Source organism: Carassius carassius, chromosome 14 (genome assembly GCF_963082965.1).
Source record: "Carassius carassius chromosome 14, fCarCar2.1, whole genome shotgun sequence".
NCBI classification, from domain to species: Eukaryota; Metazoa; Chordata; class Actinopteri; order Cypriniformes; family Cyprinidae; genus Carassius; species Carassius carassius.
Window position 1 is genome coordinate 23,274,944 of NC_081768.1, and position 17,832 is coordinate 23,292,775.

General features: G+C 37.2%; 1 protein-coding gene across 2 annotated transcripts in view; it reads left to right on the plus strand.

Moving 5' to 3' along the window:
• The window catches only part of thada (THADA armadillo repeat containing), a 103,528-nt gene extending 86,526 nt beyond the window's left edge, over positions 1 to 17,002 (plus strand). Inside the window, exons 34-38 of one of the 2 annotated variants that reach the window (XM_059566713.1) lie at positions 5,111 to 5,183; positions 6,536 to 6,692; positions 6,775 to 6,897; positions 15,333 to 15,502; positions 16,551 to 17,002. In XM_059566713.1, the coding sequence (XP_059422696.1) occupies positions 5,111 to 5,183; positions 6,536 to 6,692; positions 6,775 to 6,897; positions 15,333 to 15,502; positions 16,551 to 16,856 (829 nt within the window). In that variant the 3' untranslated portion in view covers positions 16,857 to 17,002. Of the gene's footprint in view, positions 1 to 5,110; positions 5,184 to 6,531; positions 6,693 to 6,774; positions 6,898 to 15,332; positions 15,503 to 16,550 lie in introns of both variants that reach the window. The other variant, XM_059566712.1, reaches the window with a different exon arrangement.
• The last annotated feature ends 830 nt before the right edge of the window (positions 17,003 to 17,832 follow it).

A 17,832-nucleotide genomic window follows, 5' to 3' on the forward strand; every position in this document is an offset into this window, starting at 1 on the left:
TACAATGTTGCACTTCTAAGCAGCGACTGCGAGGCGTGGTGAGGGTAAACACAGTAGTGCTCTGGTGTTACGTTATAACGCCTGTTTCAAACATACTCCGTCTGCAGTGCGTATGCGTTATGTATTTTTTTTACGCACCCATGTTAACCGATTCCAGCGTTCATACTGCACGAGGTTGCGGTCCGTCAGTGCGTTCAAGGAGCGGTGCGTCTGCAGCAGTGCAGCGATAGTTTACGTACCGAGTCTATTTTTGCTGTGCTGCATGCGCTGAATTAAAGTGAAAGCGCATTTTTCACGGGAAAAATGAACATGGATTGACACGGAAATGCAGTCATTTCACAGTAAATGTATACTAAGTAAAGCTGTTTCACACGCAACACATGGGTTTTTGGCTAAGTTTAAAACAAGAAAAAGTGCACTTTTAGATAAACAAGGAAAACAATATATATATAAATATTCACTTTTATGGAGGCAGAAAAACAAAGTTCATCAAGACCCGTGGGATTGCTTGTGATAGTGATAAAGATTTAAATGCAAAATCCACGAGGACTGTTTCTGTCTGTGGTGTTTTCATTTTAAATATTTTAACAAGAAAAGTGGGCTGATTATTGTGTTTAAATGTTTGCCGCTTGCTTGAGCAGCTTATTATACAAACCTAGAAGTAAAATGCATTGTTTTTTTTTTGTTTTTTTACATATGAAATCAAAACATTGAACAAATTTTGTATTTGTGGGCTAAACAGCCTGTGTGAGACAATGAGTCTGAGGGCTGCATATGCACTGCAGACGGAGTATGTGTGAAACAGGCGTTACAGGGAAGATGGATGCTGCAGAACTAGTAGGACATGACACAGAAGAACTTGTGCCAAAAAGAGGAGCCAGGTCTGTTGTTTGGAGGGTTTTTGGTTTCCAAAAATCCGACGTCGACCAAACAACCATTTTATGCAAGTGCTGTCAGGCTAAAAGCACGTTTTGGAATATCAACCAGCAGAAAATGCATTGTACACCTGATTATGCATGAAAAAAAAAATTCATAAACCGGCATAATTTAGAAAAAAACAGTGATATACATTTTTGTTCAAACCTCCCAGCACTAGTCTACACCACAGTTGCATGAGTTCAGTGTCACCACCAATAAGCTTCCAGAAATGTTCTTATATATATATTACCTTTATTTAACCAGGAAAAAGACTCCCTGAGATTAAAAATCTCTTTTACAGGAGTATCCTTGCCAAGATTGCAACATAAAATACTAAACTAAACTACTTCTGTATTAGCTATTTTTGTATTAGCTGTCCTACTCTTCACATATCAGTAACAACAATGGACACTGACATTTAACCATTAGTCCATTAGACCAAACAATGTCAAACGGGGAACCTTCACATTTGACAAATTTTGGTCAAATTTCACAGGCTTAAAAAAAAGTTGCAGTGTATATTGTCAATGGTGCAGATATAGAAATCACAGCTTACTCCGAAGTCACTTTCAAACCAAGAAGCTTTTTGTTTGACAAAGTGGCAAATCCGTGTGACCAGCTTGAACCTGTTAAAAATCTGCATGGATAAACCTTTCAAAATTCCCAGGAGCTTGATTTCCCATTGGAAAAACTGGATTTCGCCTTTAAAATTTCATCAGACATGATTAGCATTAATTTTCCATTCACATCCAGTTTTACACCACATTTATAGGATTTATATTGCATACTAGATCGCACCAGCACCCTAAAAACATAGCATGCTCTCAGCAGCTGTGGACCCAACAAACCTCCTCATTGTAGAGGCAGTGGTTTGAGGTGGTGGAGATCCCTCTTGGGAGGCGAGCGGTACTCTGTTGAGCGGCTAGCGCTGTTAGCGGGATGTGTAATGGCTTCAGATGTGGGCTCTGACTACAAAAGAAACCACACATACCTGTGGTCGCCAGCCGGCCCGTGTACATCAATCACCCTTTCATACCTACGGCAGAGCGGGAGGGAGATTGATTTACACATTAAAGGGTCACAGCTACCTGTGCTTTCAATTGAGAGAGTGATCGGATACCTTTACATAGGGTTATTCCCTATAATTTGTGGGTATGTACATGCTAGGAGGTTGTGTGAATGTCTTAATTTGTGTTTATGTGGCAGCAGGTGTAGTTGGACTGTTGTTTTTGGCTCCTAGGTGCCTGAAGGGGCCTCGGAATAACAGACACCTTCACATCCCAATGTGCACTGAACACAATCCGTCGGTATTACATTACAAAGACTCCCGCTCCCTGCAACGCTCGCACGCTTTCAATCTCTTCCATTAAGTTCAGCGTTGTGAAACGCTTCGTGGCGTATAGTTATTTGTACAGTGTGACATGATACATGTTTTTTGTAGCAGTTGACCTGGGATTAAGCAACACCGTAGTACTTACAGTTAGCTGTATGTGTCTGTGATTGTGTAACACACTTGGACACTTGCAGTGTTGTGTAATGGCACATTTGCGGAGTGTATTTTCTGTTGGACAACACATGCTGGATTACACCTGTTATGAGATTGAGTTAGTAACACAGCCCCTGGATTCGGCCTGGGGGTCGTGTTCAAGTGTGTGCCAGTGATCAGGGTTCAGATGGTCGTGGACAAATCTGGAAATTTAAATTTTAATATTAAAATGGTTATTTACAGAACTGGAAAGTTCAAGAGTGAAAGTAGATACAGTAGCTTTAAATATTCATTACAGAAATTTCCATATTTCCATATTATTACTATGTATAAAATATTTAATTGGCTTCATATTTGGAATCATTGTACTAAAAATGCTAATATATTTCAGTTGGTTACAAATAAATAGCAAGTGTTACACTGAATTAAAAAAAAAATTGAAAGTTTTTTTCTCCTTGTAAAACATACTCCAATTATCTTTGTAAATTCTTTTATGATTTTTAATTCAGAACCTTAAAACGCTAGATTAGACTTTATTTACTAATTTGTTTATTCATTCATTCATTTTCTTATTCTATGCTTTTTTTATCCATTATGTGATCTAGATAAGTTTTGTCACTCATGGCATAACTAGTTATTTTATATAATGTGTGTCTGTGAAACTCAAATTGTAAAACTCGTGTATTAAATAAATTCAATGCACACAGACTGAAGTAGTTAAAGTCTTTGGTTCTTTTATTTGTGATGATTTTGGCTCACATTTAACAAAAACCTACCAATTCATTATCTCAACATATTAGAAAATGGTGACATGCCAATCAGCTGATCAACTCAAAACACCTGCAAATGTTTCCTGAGCCTTCAAAATGGTCTCTCAGTTTGGTTCACTAGGCCAAACAATCATAGGGAAGACTGCTGATCTGACAGTTGTCCAGAAGACAATCATTGACACCCTTCACAAGGAGGGTAAGCCACAAACATTAATTGCCAAAGAAACTGGTTGTTCACAGAGTGCTGTATCCAAGCATGTTAACAGAAAGTTGAGTGGAAGGAAAAACGTGTGGAAGAAAAAGATGCACAACCAACCGAGAGAACCGCAGTCTTATGACTATTCTCAAGCAAAATCGATTCAAGAATTTGAGTGAACTTCACAAGGAATGGACTGAGGCTTGGGTCAAGACATACAGACGTGTTAAGGAATTTGCTAAACCACAGACCACATCAGAGGCGTCTTACCTGGGCTAAGGAGAAGAAGAACTGGACTGTTGCCCAGTGGTCCAAAGACCTCTTTTCAGATGAGAGCAAGTTTTGTATTTCATTTGGAAATCAAGGTCCTAGAGTCTGGAGAAAGGATGGAGAAGCTCATAGCCCAAGTTTCTTGAAGTCCAGTGTTAAGTTTCCACAGTCTGTGATGATTTGGGGTTCAATGTCATCTGCTGGTGTTGGTCCATTGTGTTTTTTGAAAACCAAAGTCACTGCACCCGTTTACCAAGAAATTTTGAGCACTTCTTGCTTCCTTCTGCTGACCAGCTTTTTGAAGATGTTGATTTCATTTCGCTATGTGCTATGTTTATATTTTCCAATAAATTTAAATTAAAAATGTTTTTTTTTTTTTAGGTAGGTCTAGTATAAGTTTTTAGGTAGTACAGAAATTGAATAATCAGATGTAAAACAGCATTGCATATTGGACTGTATAAATTAAAGATTATTCTTTATTAAAGTTACAAAAGCTTTTTAATCAAGAGCAGTTAGTGATTTTTTTGTTGTTGCTGTTCGATTAAGACTGTCACTTTAAGAGAATACACTGATACAGCAGGCCTACATTCAGCTGTAGGATACTTACACATATGGGCATTTTGACATCATTGTTGTCTGAATTTGTCAGTTTGTCAATTTGTAAACACAATACAAATATGGATAAACTGACACACTGCGCACGCGAGCGCGAGCTCGCGTCCTTTGCCTCTTAAATGTTTAAACTGGCAAAGCTTAAATGAGTTTAGTTTAAACCATATTAACGTGTGCTGTTCAGATCTCATCTGTGAGCGCGCGCTATCAGCACCCGGGTGATGACGGAATAAATAACTGCTCATATTCCAGAAAACGGGATTCGCGTTGAAGAAGAGTGAATGATTTGTCCAGGGTTTTTTTTTTTCTCTTCTCATCGCTGTTGTTGTAATGTCTGGGAAGCCAGAATGCTCATCCATCAACAGAAACATATATTAGCTGAACCCTGTTTGTTGTACGTGTTATTTATAGCAAACCATATTACAGATGTTTTGTCAGATTGAAACCAAGTTGAACCAGCGCGTGCCAAACAGTGTGTGGTGAACAGAACGGTTCAGTTTTTTTTCTGCGAACCATGCCACCCCTAATATATATATATATATATATATATATATATATATATATATATATATATATGTATATGTATATATATGTATATATATATATATATATATATATATGTATATATATATATATATGTATATATATATATATATGTATATATATGTATGTATATGTAATTGTTGTTCTGTTTTCTGCTGAATTTCTTGGGTAAAATCAGTTCATGTGGGAAAAAAAATTGCCTCAAGCCATCAACATGACCTGTGACAATATTTGATGTACTGTATTTTTGTTGCGTCAGCCTCACTTTCCCAGTTAATAAAGTGAAGTATGCAGATGTTGTTGTGTGTGTTTCAGTGTGGAGCTCTACTGTGCCGCTCTCTCCCTGACATCTCAGCTGGTGCTGCACCTGGCCGAGTCAACGCCGCAGGTAAGGAAGAAGAAAAGAAACAAGAAACAGAGGAAGAGAAAGAGTGTAGCATTGTGTTGGAAGTTTCCAGATAGACTTAAGCAAGTTAAACTGGACACTCTATCACTCTCTATCTAGACTGGAGCAGATTAAAGATACTTAACCTTAAAACGGCTTAACATTCCGGCTCATCTCACTACAAATATGAAAATCCCTGGGAAAAAAGAAAGAGCATATGTCTTTTAGCTTAACCACAGGCTCCGGAAAGATTAACCTGTTTGATTTCTCGCAAGTTTTTAAGTGTTGTTAACATTGTTTGTACTTTACTGAATTGTTTGTGAATGGTTGTGAGGCGATTAGCCGCTAGGTGTGATGAGAGGGAGGGAGTCTGAGCTTTATGCCTTCCAAAATTCATTTTTTTAGTTGACGGTGTGATTTTAGTGACTACAGTTCAAAAGTTGTTGGTCTTTTTTTTAAGAAACTAATACATTAGAATGACTTATTTTAATGTTAAATAAACACTGAAAAAGAATATTCGCATCTTCTACAGAAATACTAACCAGCACTACTATTTTAAGTGATGATAAGAAATGTTTCTTGAGCATGAAATCAGCATATTAGAATGATTTTTGATATGACACAGAAGGCCAGAGCATCACAGTAGTAAATGACATTTTATATATATATATATATATATATATATATATATATATATATATAAATATATAAATAGAAATGGTTATTTTAAACTGTAATAATATTTCACTATATTAATGAATGTTTTAGTGTATTTTTGCTTTTGAACAGTAGTGTTTTGTCAAAGCATGATCACAATCACATATCACAATAATATATTTTTAATTTTATTATGAAGTTATTTTTTTGCTGGAATTTCAATAAAATATGGTTTATGTTTTAACATTTATATAATAATAATAATAACAAGAAGAAAGTGTCTGTCTTTTACATTTTCTACTATTAATTTGTAACCTGATGGATGCAAACCAATACTTTGCATTACATAAACAACAAATTAATTGATTCATAAGCAAACGAATAACAAGTAAATAGTAAATAGCAGATAAATAGTCAAACTAATATGAAAAAATGGATTGTGCCAGTTGTGATTGGATTAATCACTTTCTGAATCACAAGCTGTTGTACAGTAAAAAATAATAACATGCATTGTAGTATCTAATAATAGTCATTTTATAACATAATATATAATACAATACAAACATACAGCACTGTTGTATATATCAACTTTCCAAGGCATTACTGTCTTATGCATCACTGTACCATGGTATATCACCAGCGTAGTTTTTTCCCTGAGAGACTGCTGTTCTGTCAGTGATGTGTTTGTCTCACTGCAGGGTCTCAGTGAGGCTGCAGTGGTCTGTCTGAGCAGATGGGGGGCGCTGGTCACGCAGGGCTGCACTGAGGATCAACCTGCAGAAGTCAAACTCATGTCAGCAGAGGTGCTGGTGAAGGCTGTCCCCACCTTACTGACGGCTCCAGCCCTGCCTCTGGGTGAGTGGACGTCTGTGGACAAGAACACGTATGCAGGAATCAGACCTAAAGCTCACACTGTGTGTGTGTGTGTGTTTTCCAGGTATCACACACACTGTGGCCCTATGGAAGAGCCTGTTTACATTATTACAGGATGAAGATCAGGACGTCAGAGACGGAGCAGCTGACTTCACCTGCTACACACCAGCCCATTTACACAACACAGGTACACACACACACACACACACACATACTAAAAGAACACTCTGGGTTCAGAGCAAGTGGAGCTCTGTTGACAGCCGTAACATTAAATACCACAGACTAGGGATTCCCAATATTTATTTTTACTCTTTTTGTCAGCCAAACACTTTTGACCTTAAATATTCACTTGAAGTAAATAATACTATATTTTAAGTTAAGCTATTTCATTAATTTCACAAATCAATTACTTGTTGACCGTTGTCTGATGTTGGTTAATGGTCACATGATATGCGGGTAAACAAATAAAATATGAATATTATAATATAAACTTTCTAGTATTTTAAGTATTTATTTTTGGTGGGTTTTATTTCAAAATAATTTTATTTATTAGCAAACAAACAAACATATTTTGTGTGTTAGGCTGAAACCAGGGTGCTAAAATCCCTTGCAAACCTGGTGTGTGCAAAGTCATATTCAATATTTCATTGTATATATGTATATGTATGTATATATGTGTATATATGTATATGTATATGTATATATATATGCACAAGACTTAAACTTTGTAAGTGTAAGCATAAAACTAGCATGGCAAAGTCACTTGCTACCCTTGTCTGTGCAAAGAAACAATGTTATAATTCAGTAAATAATCAGTATTTAATTTAATAAACAATCAAGTTTCATGGCCATGTAAAACCAAACATGCTAGAAAGGGACAGTTTGCATAAGCACAAGCTCACTCATTTTCAGGACTGACGTCTGTAACACATACCAAACGTTCCTCAAAGTAGTTTCACCACTTAAAGAATGATTTAGTTTAACAGCTCAAACAAAACGGATTTTGCATCTTCGAATCAATATGAGTACTTCAAAGAAAATGCAAGCTCCATATTTTTAAACCCTTCCAGTGAACCCAGAACTTTGATTGAAATCAATGGAGACATGGCCTACACAGGACAGATACTCACTCGGGCGATCAGATGAAGGAGGTGTTTCTGAGGGATGGGGGGAGGTCAGGTCAGTGTCATTTACGAGCTCGTCTGACTGAGCGACACAGGAGAGGCGGTGAACGGCAGCCCTGCGCCTTTGAAATGGAGGTGTGTGGGTCAATGATGCAGAGAGGAGCAGCACCTCTGTCCCATAAATCAGTCACATCAAAACCACATCATTACCACATTCTCTGACACGCTGATATCCTGCTTCACGGGGCAAGAAAAACAATAGCAGGGCGGGGGAAGAGTCTGAGAAAACCTGGTCTCACAATTCTTCGTGCATTCTCTGCCGCCAAACCCACAATAAGTTACTGGTTTTGGGAAGCTGACATGAAGTTTCAAGCAGTGACAGCTGCTGCAGTTTATCTAAATGAGATGTAAAATTGTTATGCATGAAGTTTCTATGATCTCATATACATGGCTGGCTGGAATCCTTGACTCTGATTGGTCAGTCACTGCCTTCTGAATGTTTTGTTTTACAATGATCGTTGAACTGTATAATTATTACATTAGGTGGTAATTATTGTCTCAACTTTCATCAGCCAGTCATTATCACAAAATTTTGGGCAAATGATCCCAAACAGCAATGGCATATTTGTTCCTTAAATTTATTTGTCACTCCACACAAGTGTTTAAATTTATATTTTATAATTTTGTATATATATTTAGGCCTGTTGAATTAATGTGATAATTTGGTGCAGTTTAATTTGGAAAAAATAATGTTGTATTTATTAATGCATTGTTATATTATAATTTATTACATTATAAAACACTGTTATTCAAATGTTTGGGGTCAATGAGGTTTTTTAGGGCACTTTACATTTGATCAAAAGTGACAGTATAAACTTTTACATTGTTGCAAAGTTTAATAAAAATAAAAAAAGAAGAAAATTAAAAAAGAAGTTAATCACAGTTTACAAAAATATTAAGTAGAATAACTATTTTTAATATTGATAATAATAGGAAATATATGCAGATCAGAAAATTCTAATTCAGCTTTCCATCACTGGAATAAATATCAATTTCAAATATTTTAAATTGTAATAATATATCTCAATATTGTGGTTTTAACTGTATTTTTGATCAGATCAATGCAGCCTTGGTGAACATGAGAGACTATTTTCAAAAATATTTTATTAAAATCTTTTCAGCCCCAAACGTTTGAACAGTAACGTATATGTAAATTTTATCCTAAAATGTTGATGGTGAAAAAATAGTTTACTGGTATGTTTCTAGTTTTAGAAAGAAACTTGACTCTGAGAAAGATAAAGCAGTTCAGATATATATATATATATATATATATATATATATATATATATATATATATATATATATAAGAAGTAACTAACATGATCTCCCATGCACTGTAATCACATTTCTGGCTTTGTACTAGGCCCTCTTTCTTTTCGCCAACACAGTGAAGTCTTTGTGCAGTACACAAAACCGAATTCAGTTAGACACTTTTATTCCTCCGCTATCTCAATACAAATTAGGTTGGAAATCGGAACCCCTGGCATCACTTGACAAGGCTTTTAGGAGGGTGAGAGGTACATCTGATAACAGCATTAAGACGGAATAGGACCATATTCTCACGGGGGGAGCTCGGGAGTGTTCAATGCTCAGTGCTTTTCACTTGTGTTTGCAAGGTTCTTTTTTTTTTTTTTTCGAGACTGGTTTGCCTCTGTTACAGAGACGAGCTTTGAACAAGTGTAAATATTTGGTGAGGAGTACTTGCTAAGGTGTTGCTTACTGGCCCAAGTCAAAAAACTCTGTAATATGCAAGTCTACAGCATTACCAAGGGACATTTTTTGCTCGTTTTTCCTCTGCCAGGCAAAAATTACATTTTGAAATGACTTCTAGTCAACAAAACGCGTGATTTGAGGCATTACTCATGTTAGAAGTTCAAACGGTGTGGGACGCGTAGTTTATTGCTTAGGGTTAAAGGTTTGTTCGGATCCCTAAACCAAGAGCCATCAATTATGTTGCCTTGGTGTATTATTGTTGTCGTCATAATGTGAATCACCATAATAATGCTCCTTCTTGTTCCACTACCGAATCGTGTTTTTACTTGCCATATTTAAATATAAAGCATTATTACTGTTATTACATGTAAATTGCGAAGCTTTTCCCCCCATGTTATATCCAAGTACAACATCAATTCCACCCTTTGAAAAACCTTAAACATTTGTTGCTTGCATTACTTTGGGCGGTATTGTTCTTGGCGCCTCTGGTTTCGTTTTGAGGATGTTCTCACCAGTCAGCTAATGTCCAACTCCAGTGCTGTGCGTGTAATGTCTTTAGCAGTAGATGCCCTGTAGTCATTCATGTAATGGATTACAAGACAAGGTCTGAAGTGATCCGTGGATCATCCATCCATTAAACCTGTAGTGTAGCTCAAAGGTGCTCAATCATTAAAGCAGAGCTCTTTGGCACTAATAGTTTAGGCATATTGGCTCTGTTATTCACTTTAGCTTGTACGTAGAGCTTAAACAGGTTCTGGAACTAAAATCCTGGTTTCTCCATGAATTAACAGATTTTTAATTATATAAGTCATAGAAACAGAATCTGTATTAGATCCATGGAAATGATTGGATTATTGAGGTTTTTTTCACTTCTTACCAAAGTTTATGGTAACACTTTAGAATAGGGAATAGATATTTGCTTTAAGAGTTTTGCCTCAATAAACTCCTAATTCGCTGCTTATTAATAGCTAGTAAGGTAGGAAGTTCAGGTTTGGGGTTGTGTTAAAGAATCTAGAACAAGGCATTAATAAGCGTCTAATAAGTACTGATTAAACACCCAATATGCTAGTTATATGCATGCTAATAAGCAGCTGGTTTGTAGTGAAAACTGGACCTTAAAATAAAGTGTTACCAAGTTGTTATGAGATTTTTGGCCCTTACCAAATTTTATAAAACCCCACGAAGAAAATTAATAGGATAAATGCTTCCTGAACCAAGGCATCTGAAAAAATGGGCAGCCAATGTCTATTGACACAGAAAGAATTTTAAGGAATCTCAGGTACCACATATGTTACAGAGTCTTTTTCCCATCAGTCTTAGGGTCATGTGACTGTGTGCCAGGTCTTTTAAGCAGCAGACACCTGGGTGATACTGTAACACTCCCCTTAGACAGGTTAGGCTGATGTAAGGGACACTAAAGAACTCTAGCAGACGTCTTAGTTTTGGCATAAATGTGTCAGATGATATCTGTCTCCAGTGCTTCACCTGAGTCTGCTGTCCTGCTGAATATCCAGGGCCATGATCATAAAAGTAAGCCGCACTGAAAATCAAAGGTAGGTTTCAAGGTATGCATTTAATGGTCTCTTACTCTCCCAATGGGAGCTGACAGAGATTGTGGGTTTTTTTTCAGCTGATATCAGTTTTAGCTTCTGTTTTTGACCAAAAAAAAAGGCTGTATAGTCAAAAAATGTATAATTTAAAATAATCATAGAAATTGCACAAATATAATGGTGTAATAATATACTTATTTAATCTATGATTATTACATCAATTAAAAACAAAGATTGTTGTCATTTAAATATAATGGCACTGATATACAATGATATAAATACTACGAAAGAAGTTGATATATTTATCGAATTGTCGGTCAGTCTAGTTTGTGTGTGTGAGAATGCTTGCATGTTTACGTGTGTTTGAGCCACCTCTAGTTCCTTGGTTCTCATATATCTCTGAAGGAAGTTAGAGCTGTAAAAGTGTGTGTGTTTTTGCACCTTGACACCACTTAAGCCCACACCAACACTTCCTGCCCGCAGACTTCTTGCACCTTGTTCTGGGTGTGGGTCCAAATATGCATGTATGTATGTTAGAGAGCGTGCTATGATGCACATGTGGTCATTCCCACATGCACTGAAATCTCTAGCCACATACAAGCCCTGTGCCTTCGATTTAACATTTGATTTACCTTGATAAGTAAAACTGTGTATGTATACAGAATTACAATTTCTCTATGTATTTCTTTCCAAACCTGTATGACTTTCTTCTGTGGAACACAAAAGGTTATCATAGGGCTTCTAAGGACTTGCCATCATGTGAATACTTTTATGGTGCTTTTTTTGTTCTTTTGGAGCTAAACAACACCCATCCTCATTCACTTTCATTATATTAAGAAATGCAGTCAAGATATTCTTCAGAAAGTATTATTTTGTGTCCCACTGAAGAAAGTATGTCATCATACAGGTTTGGAACAACATGAGAGTGAGTAAATAATGACAGAATTTCTATTTTTAGGTCTGTTTAGTCTAGTTTATTGGGATGAAATGGTCAAATCCACTATGAGACCCCTGTTGCATCATGGGTAGGCTTGATAAAGAAGAATTTGGAGAGGTCGTCTCATTCATCCAGCACGTCTTCCTGCTTGCCTGACACCCGATACTCGCCCAGCTGCGCTCGCTCACATCCCAGATTTGCCACACACTAAAGCTCTTCTTGCTCTCATTATTCAGAAAGTTTTTTAATTAGTTCCAGTTCCATGACTCCCACAGATTGATTGCGGGAATGAAACTGCCCTCCTCTTCCTTCTGGAATCTCTGCACAACAGTGTACGCCTAGACGCAAACCGGCTGGGCGAAGTGCCCCGAAACACCTCGCAAACATTTCTGCTGTCACATCTACAGCCAAGATCTAGAAGCTTCTTCACTTTAACTCAAAGGGATAGTTGAGCCAAAAGTCTGTTGTTATTATATACTCATTCCAAACCTGTGTCTTTTTTTTGTTCTTCTGTGGGACGTAAAAGAAGATATTGAGGAATGTCGCAGTAGCCTTGTTTCCATCACCCTGTTTTTATGCGCATTTTGAAGTATTTTATAAGAAACAAGTGATTGAAACAGAAATTTCAAATAAGAATCACTTAATTTGCTAAAAACTAGTGATGTAATTATTAACCGTGAGCCGGTTGAAACTGATTCAAATATGTGACAATTCAAATCGGTTGAGATGTTAAACAAATCGCGATTCAATTAGGGTAGGAGTTAATATGAATGCATGTCTTGAGGGGAACTTATTGTCTTTAGAAAAGTATAGCTGGTATTTTTTTCTTTTCATCTTGCCTCTGTATAATGCATGTTAAAGTTCATAAGTGCAACTCTGCTTTGTTTACAGCGAAAACCAAGGAAACGCTTTAAGCGCCACCTGCTGGCAGGGAGTTTCATGCAGATATTCTTTATGTATGGTTTCATTATTGTGTTGTATTTCAATTTTACAAAGAAAAGGGCAGCATTTTGTCCAAGCAGGACAAAATTTAATCTATAATTTGTCTTAAATTTCATTTTGTTAAAAAAAATTGTGAATCCAGTCGAATCGTGTAATCAAAATCAAGAAATGAATCGTTACATTACTAAGAAAAGGTTTTTACGCGCACTTGAGGTGGCTTTTGACTTATGCGAATAATGGGAGATGGAAACTTTATGCCGTATAAATTCCTCCTTGCGTATCAAAATTATGCAGCTTTGCACTATGGGATGGCAAAACCTGACCCATCTAGTTCCACATTATCTGAAATGTTCTGTCTGTCATCAAAATATTACTGTATAATTGCCTCCCAGAACTGTCTTACATGACGGCGTTCTCAAACAGCAATGACCCCATTTGTTTCGTCTGCTCGCTCTGAGGCGCAAATTATTTATTATACTGTATATAAAAATTATAGTCAGTGACTTCTCATACTTAGTGATGTATGCTAGTTTATCAGGAAGTAACTCGTTGAATGGAAACGGTGCTTATTCGTAAATGTTTTATGCAAATTTCCAATTATGCGCACAATTTAAATTCACAACTTTGGATGGAAACCCAGCTAGTGTGTTTATGTCCATATAATACAAGCCACTGGTCACCAAAACAGCTTGGTTACCAGCATTTTTCAAAATATCCACAGAAGGAAATAAAAAAAAATAAAAAACATCAGCCAGGTTTGAAGAACAAGAACTTCAGTGGTGACAGAATTTTTGTTTTTGGGTAAACCATCCCATCAAGAGCAGCAAGCACAAGGACACCCTGCTGCGTACAGTTAGAAACGTTATAAAAATACAGAAGTTGTAAAAGGACAACTTTGTACCTTATCTACCCATAAAAGGTGCATGTTAGTTTCTTGGAGTAGTAATATGTACCCTTGAGGTGCTAACATGATCGTTTTAGGAATAAAAAAGATACAAAGTTGTCCTTTTAAGGGTACTGCACAAGTGACAAGCAGAAGTCACAATTTTTTTTATGAGAGCATACATTTTCAGCCATTAAATTTGGAATTTATATAGATGCGATATGTTATTTGAATGTTCTGAAACACACATAAAAACAACACCGAAAACACATTACAGATGAGAATACAAAACATCCTGTTGAGTAAGCGCTTAAGAGATTGAGAAATCCTGTTATTGAAGTGCTAAACCACAGAAAAGGGAATGGAAAGAGCTTGAGTTTCCTATTATTTCTTAATGTCTGGGTGCCGTTATTTGCTCGGCCTTGGATGGCGTCCAGCACGGGGATGAAAAGCACCTCTGATATCAGACTCTGGTAAAGCAAGAGATGGGACGTCCCAACGTATCACACAGAGAAAGGACCAGGTCACCATCTGAGTCTACACAATGGACATCTTTCCATGTTCTTGTAACATCTGCCTGTGGCCTTCTACTTAAGTTTGCCTTGGAAAGCCGATCTGTGTAGAGATTGCTTTCCCAGAGTTTCTTTAGGGGGAGGGGTGAATGGTGGGCAGCCTTTAAGGTGTTGCTTTGCTCTTGTTCTCTCTTTTGGTTTTGACTGGCAAATCCTGGCGACTTTTGAAGTCGCCTTAGTAATTTGCATATCAGATTCTGGTTAGGAAGGAGGTGATGGAGGGAGACCAGAGTTCAAAACAAACTGCATCAGATCTCTCACGTTACTGCTTTGATGCATGAACAACTGGGGTCGTTAAAGCCAAAGGGAGGTCGATGGGCGTCCTGGATGGGCGTCAGTGTTGTTGTGTCTTCTTATGTGTAGATCTTTTCTCACTTCCCTTATCTCACGTCTATATCTATTCTTAGACCCAACTTCCCGACCGTTGAGTCAAAAACAACCCATCTCGAATGCCTGCTCGCATGCATATGGCACGTTGTGGTTTCCATTGTGCGCGTTTTGCTTCTGAGTTATAGTTTTGTTTCTCTCAAATGGGTTCCATGCCAGGCGAAGATGGAAACACGCTGTCTAGAGAACAAAAAGAGAGCGAGGCATCAATCTCAGGCTGTTGCTTTACATCCAACGCTCTGGCAAGTCTCAGATTGGGAGCAGATTGCATTGTGGCAAAGCACCACCTCCATTGCCTGAACCCAGTAATACCTTGGAGCCTCAGATTGACGTGGCTCATTAAATTGATCTATTTAAACTTTCCATACGTGTGTTCCAGAATCATTCGTTTCGCTGAACTCTGTTACATCAGGGAATATTTGTCAGATTTCTAAGTGTTCTACCGCATTTCTAGGTGTTTCCACGGGTGCCGTCTCTCCTCCGGTTGCCCTGGAGATGGGGGTGGGTCTTTTGTGCCAGCTGTTCCAGATGTGGGGCCAGGTGGCTGCTGGAATGGTGAGCCTGATACAGTGGCTCCTGGGAGATGAACAATCGGACACAAGATGTGAAGAGTCACTGGACTTGGTGAGGAGAATTTTTGCTTCTTTCGTGTGTAACTTGTTTTTAATGTGTCACTGCATTTGTTCATGTTTGGGAGCTTTTTAAACTTTGGCACTAAATTCGTCCCTCACTTGTTCTACAGCCACACATGACATCAGAATCATGACACAAAAATTTGGCAACTTGTTGCAAAGAGGTTTGCTATTACTTTTCAAAACTGTGAAATGTCTAAGTTTCGCACAGCGGGTAATAAATTTGTGTGTGAAAACCCCATAGACTTTGATGGACCTAGCCACCTTGACTCTGGAAATATTTTCCCCATTCATTTTTCCATAGGATTTTAAAAAAAAAAGGCTTTGATGAAGAGTTGTAAACTATGAACCAAACCAACCAGTCACAAGGTGAATCACAACATTGCAAACTTTGATTTGATGAAGCTAAAAATGTATTTAGAAATTGGATTCTTAACAGCTAAAATAAAGAAATGACTAAAATCCCATAAAGCACTGAGAATGACAAACAAAACTATATATTTAGTGTATTGCAAACTATTCTTTAATATACAAATACTGAATTAGTTTGAGAGCATATGGAGAATGCTTGCCCGGGATTCTCTGATCGGTGGAGATTTTTATGCAGAATCATGGGTAATGTAGTTTTTCAACCAGGAATCCCTCAATTCAATGATTATTTTAAAAAATAAGTTGAAACAAGGGACTGACAGCTTCAACAAAAGCATATACCATTGATTTACAACCTCACAAGTGATTCTGTCTTTAAAGGTTTATAAGTTACAGTTTAAAATCTATAAATGGGATTTTTAGTTCCAGAACCCAACTGTTGCACTTTAAATGACCTGTCTATTAAAATAGGCCACTATGCATTCACTTCTTAACCCCCTAGAACACCCTACTGCATATCAAAGAACTAAAAATCACTCAAAAACACTTTAGCAACTGCATAGCAGTTCCCTGGAAGCACCCATTGTCTCCATTGTCAATGCTCTGCTCCCTTTGTCTTCACAAAATCTAGTTTAAATATGTAGGTTCTTCTTATTCTCTTCCTTTTCCAGGATGAGGAGTTCCTCTTTGAGAAGGGAGATCTGAACCTGTGGGCAGAGCCTTTGTTATGGGCACGGATGTTGCACAGACACCTCTCTGCCCTAATGAGTGTGACACATTCACTGGATGTAAGCATCACAGAACTGGACCGACTATCAGCCATCGCAAAGAGCAATGCCCTGGCGGCTCAGCGTTCGATGAACGCCCTCCCTGCACTCCCTCAGTTTTCAGCCACCATCGAGTATGCCAAGATATCGCTGCTGAAAGAGAGAACGTCACTCGCTTTGAATCTTCTAGATACACTTAGATCTTCTTAGATGACTGTGAAAGATCGAGAAAGTGAAAGGTTGACATGTATCACAAACCTATTTTAATCTCACAGTGGTTTTCCTGTTTAGGAGCCGAATTGCATGCAGGCATGACCACATACTTTTTTAAATTCAAATAAAGTTTATTACATTCATCAACTGTGGGATTACTTTTGTACAAGAATGTGTGTTTGCAATACTGAGAATGTGAGAGGTTTTTATTCTCAGCTGTGTTTTCAATATCACACCTTGTGGTATTTGAGCAAGCTGTTGTATTTTTATCCATAGCTTAACTGTTTTTAGTTAAAGAAATTGTTTGGTTGCTCCTCCTGTGTATGTTATGCAATCTGAGCGAAACAGTCTGGTGTCCGTTTGCTAAGTAGACAGCTGGGCTGCCTTCAGGGGCTGTAGTAGCAATGTTCCCCTTTTACTGTAAAATGATGTAATGTTTTGGAATGTCAGCAGCCTATTCCTCTCTCTCACACACACACACACACACACACAGGGTGAGTAAAATAATACATACTGTTCTTTTCACCAGAACCAGATTATTTATTTTTTTTGTAAATGTGCTTCACTGAAACCATAAAAAGGGAATTGTAATACAAGAATACTTCTGAAATATGCAATGGGAAAGTGGGAATGTGAAGTGAAATATATTTTCTGCCTGTAGGTGGCACACAAGCCCTTTTCTTTTTTCGACGATAGGCATCGAGACCGTTAGGGGGCAGTATTGTATCGTTTTTATTAGAGTTTGAATTTCTTCAAGGATTAGATTTTATCTTTTTGTTGCAGCTTGTCAAAACATTTAGGTTCCATATGTCTATATTTTTTAAATTAATGATACAGTGCAAACAATAATTGTATATATATATATGTGTATATATATATATATATATATATATATATATATATATATATATATATATATATATATATATATAACACATATGTATATGTGAATTTATTTTTAATGCATTTCTAG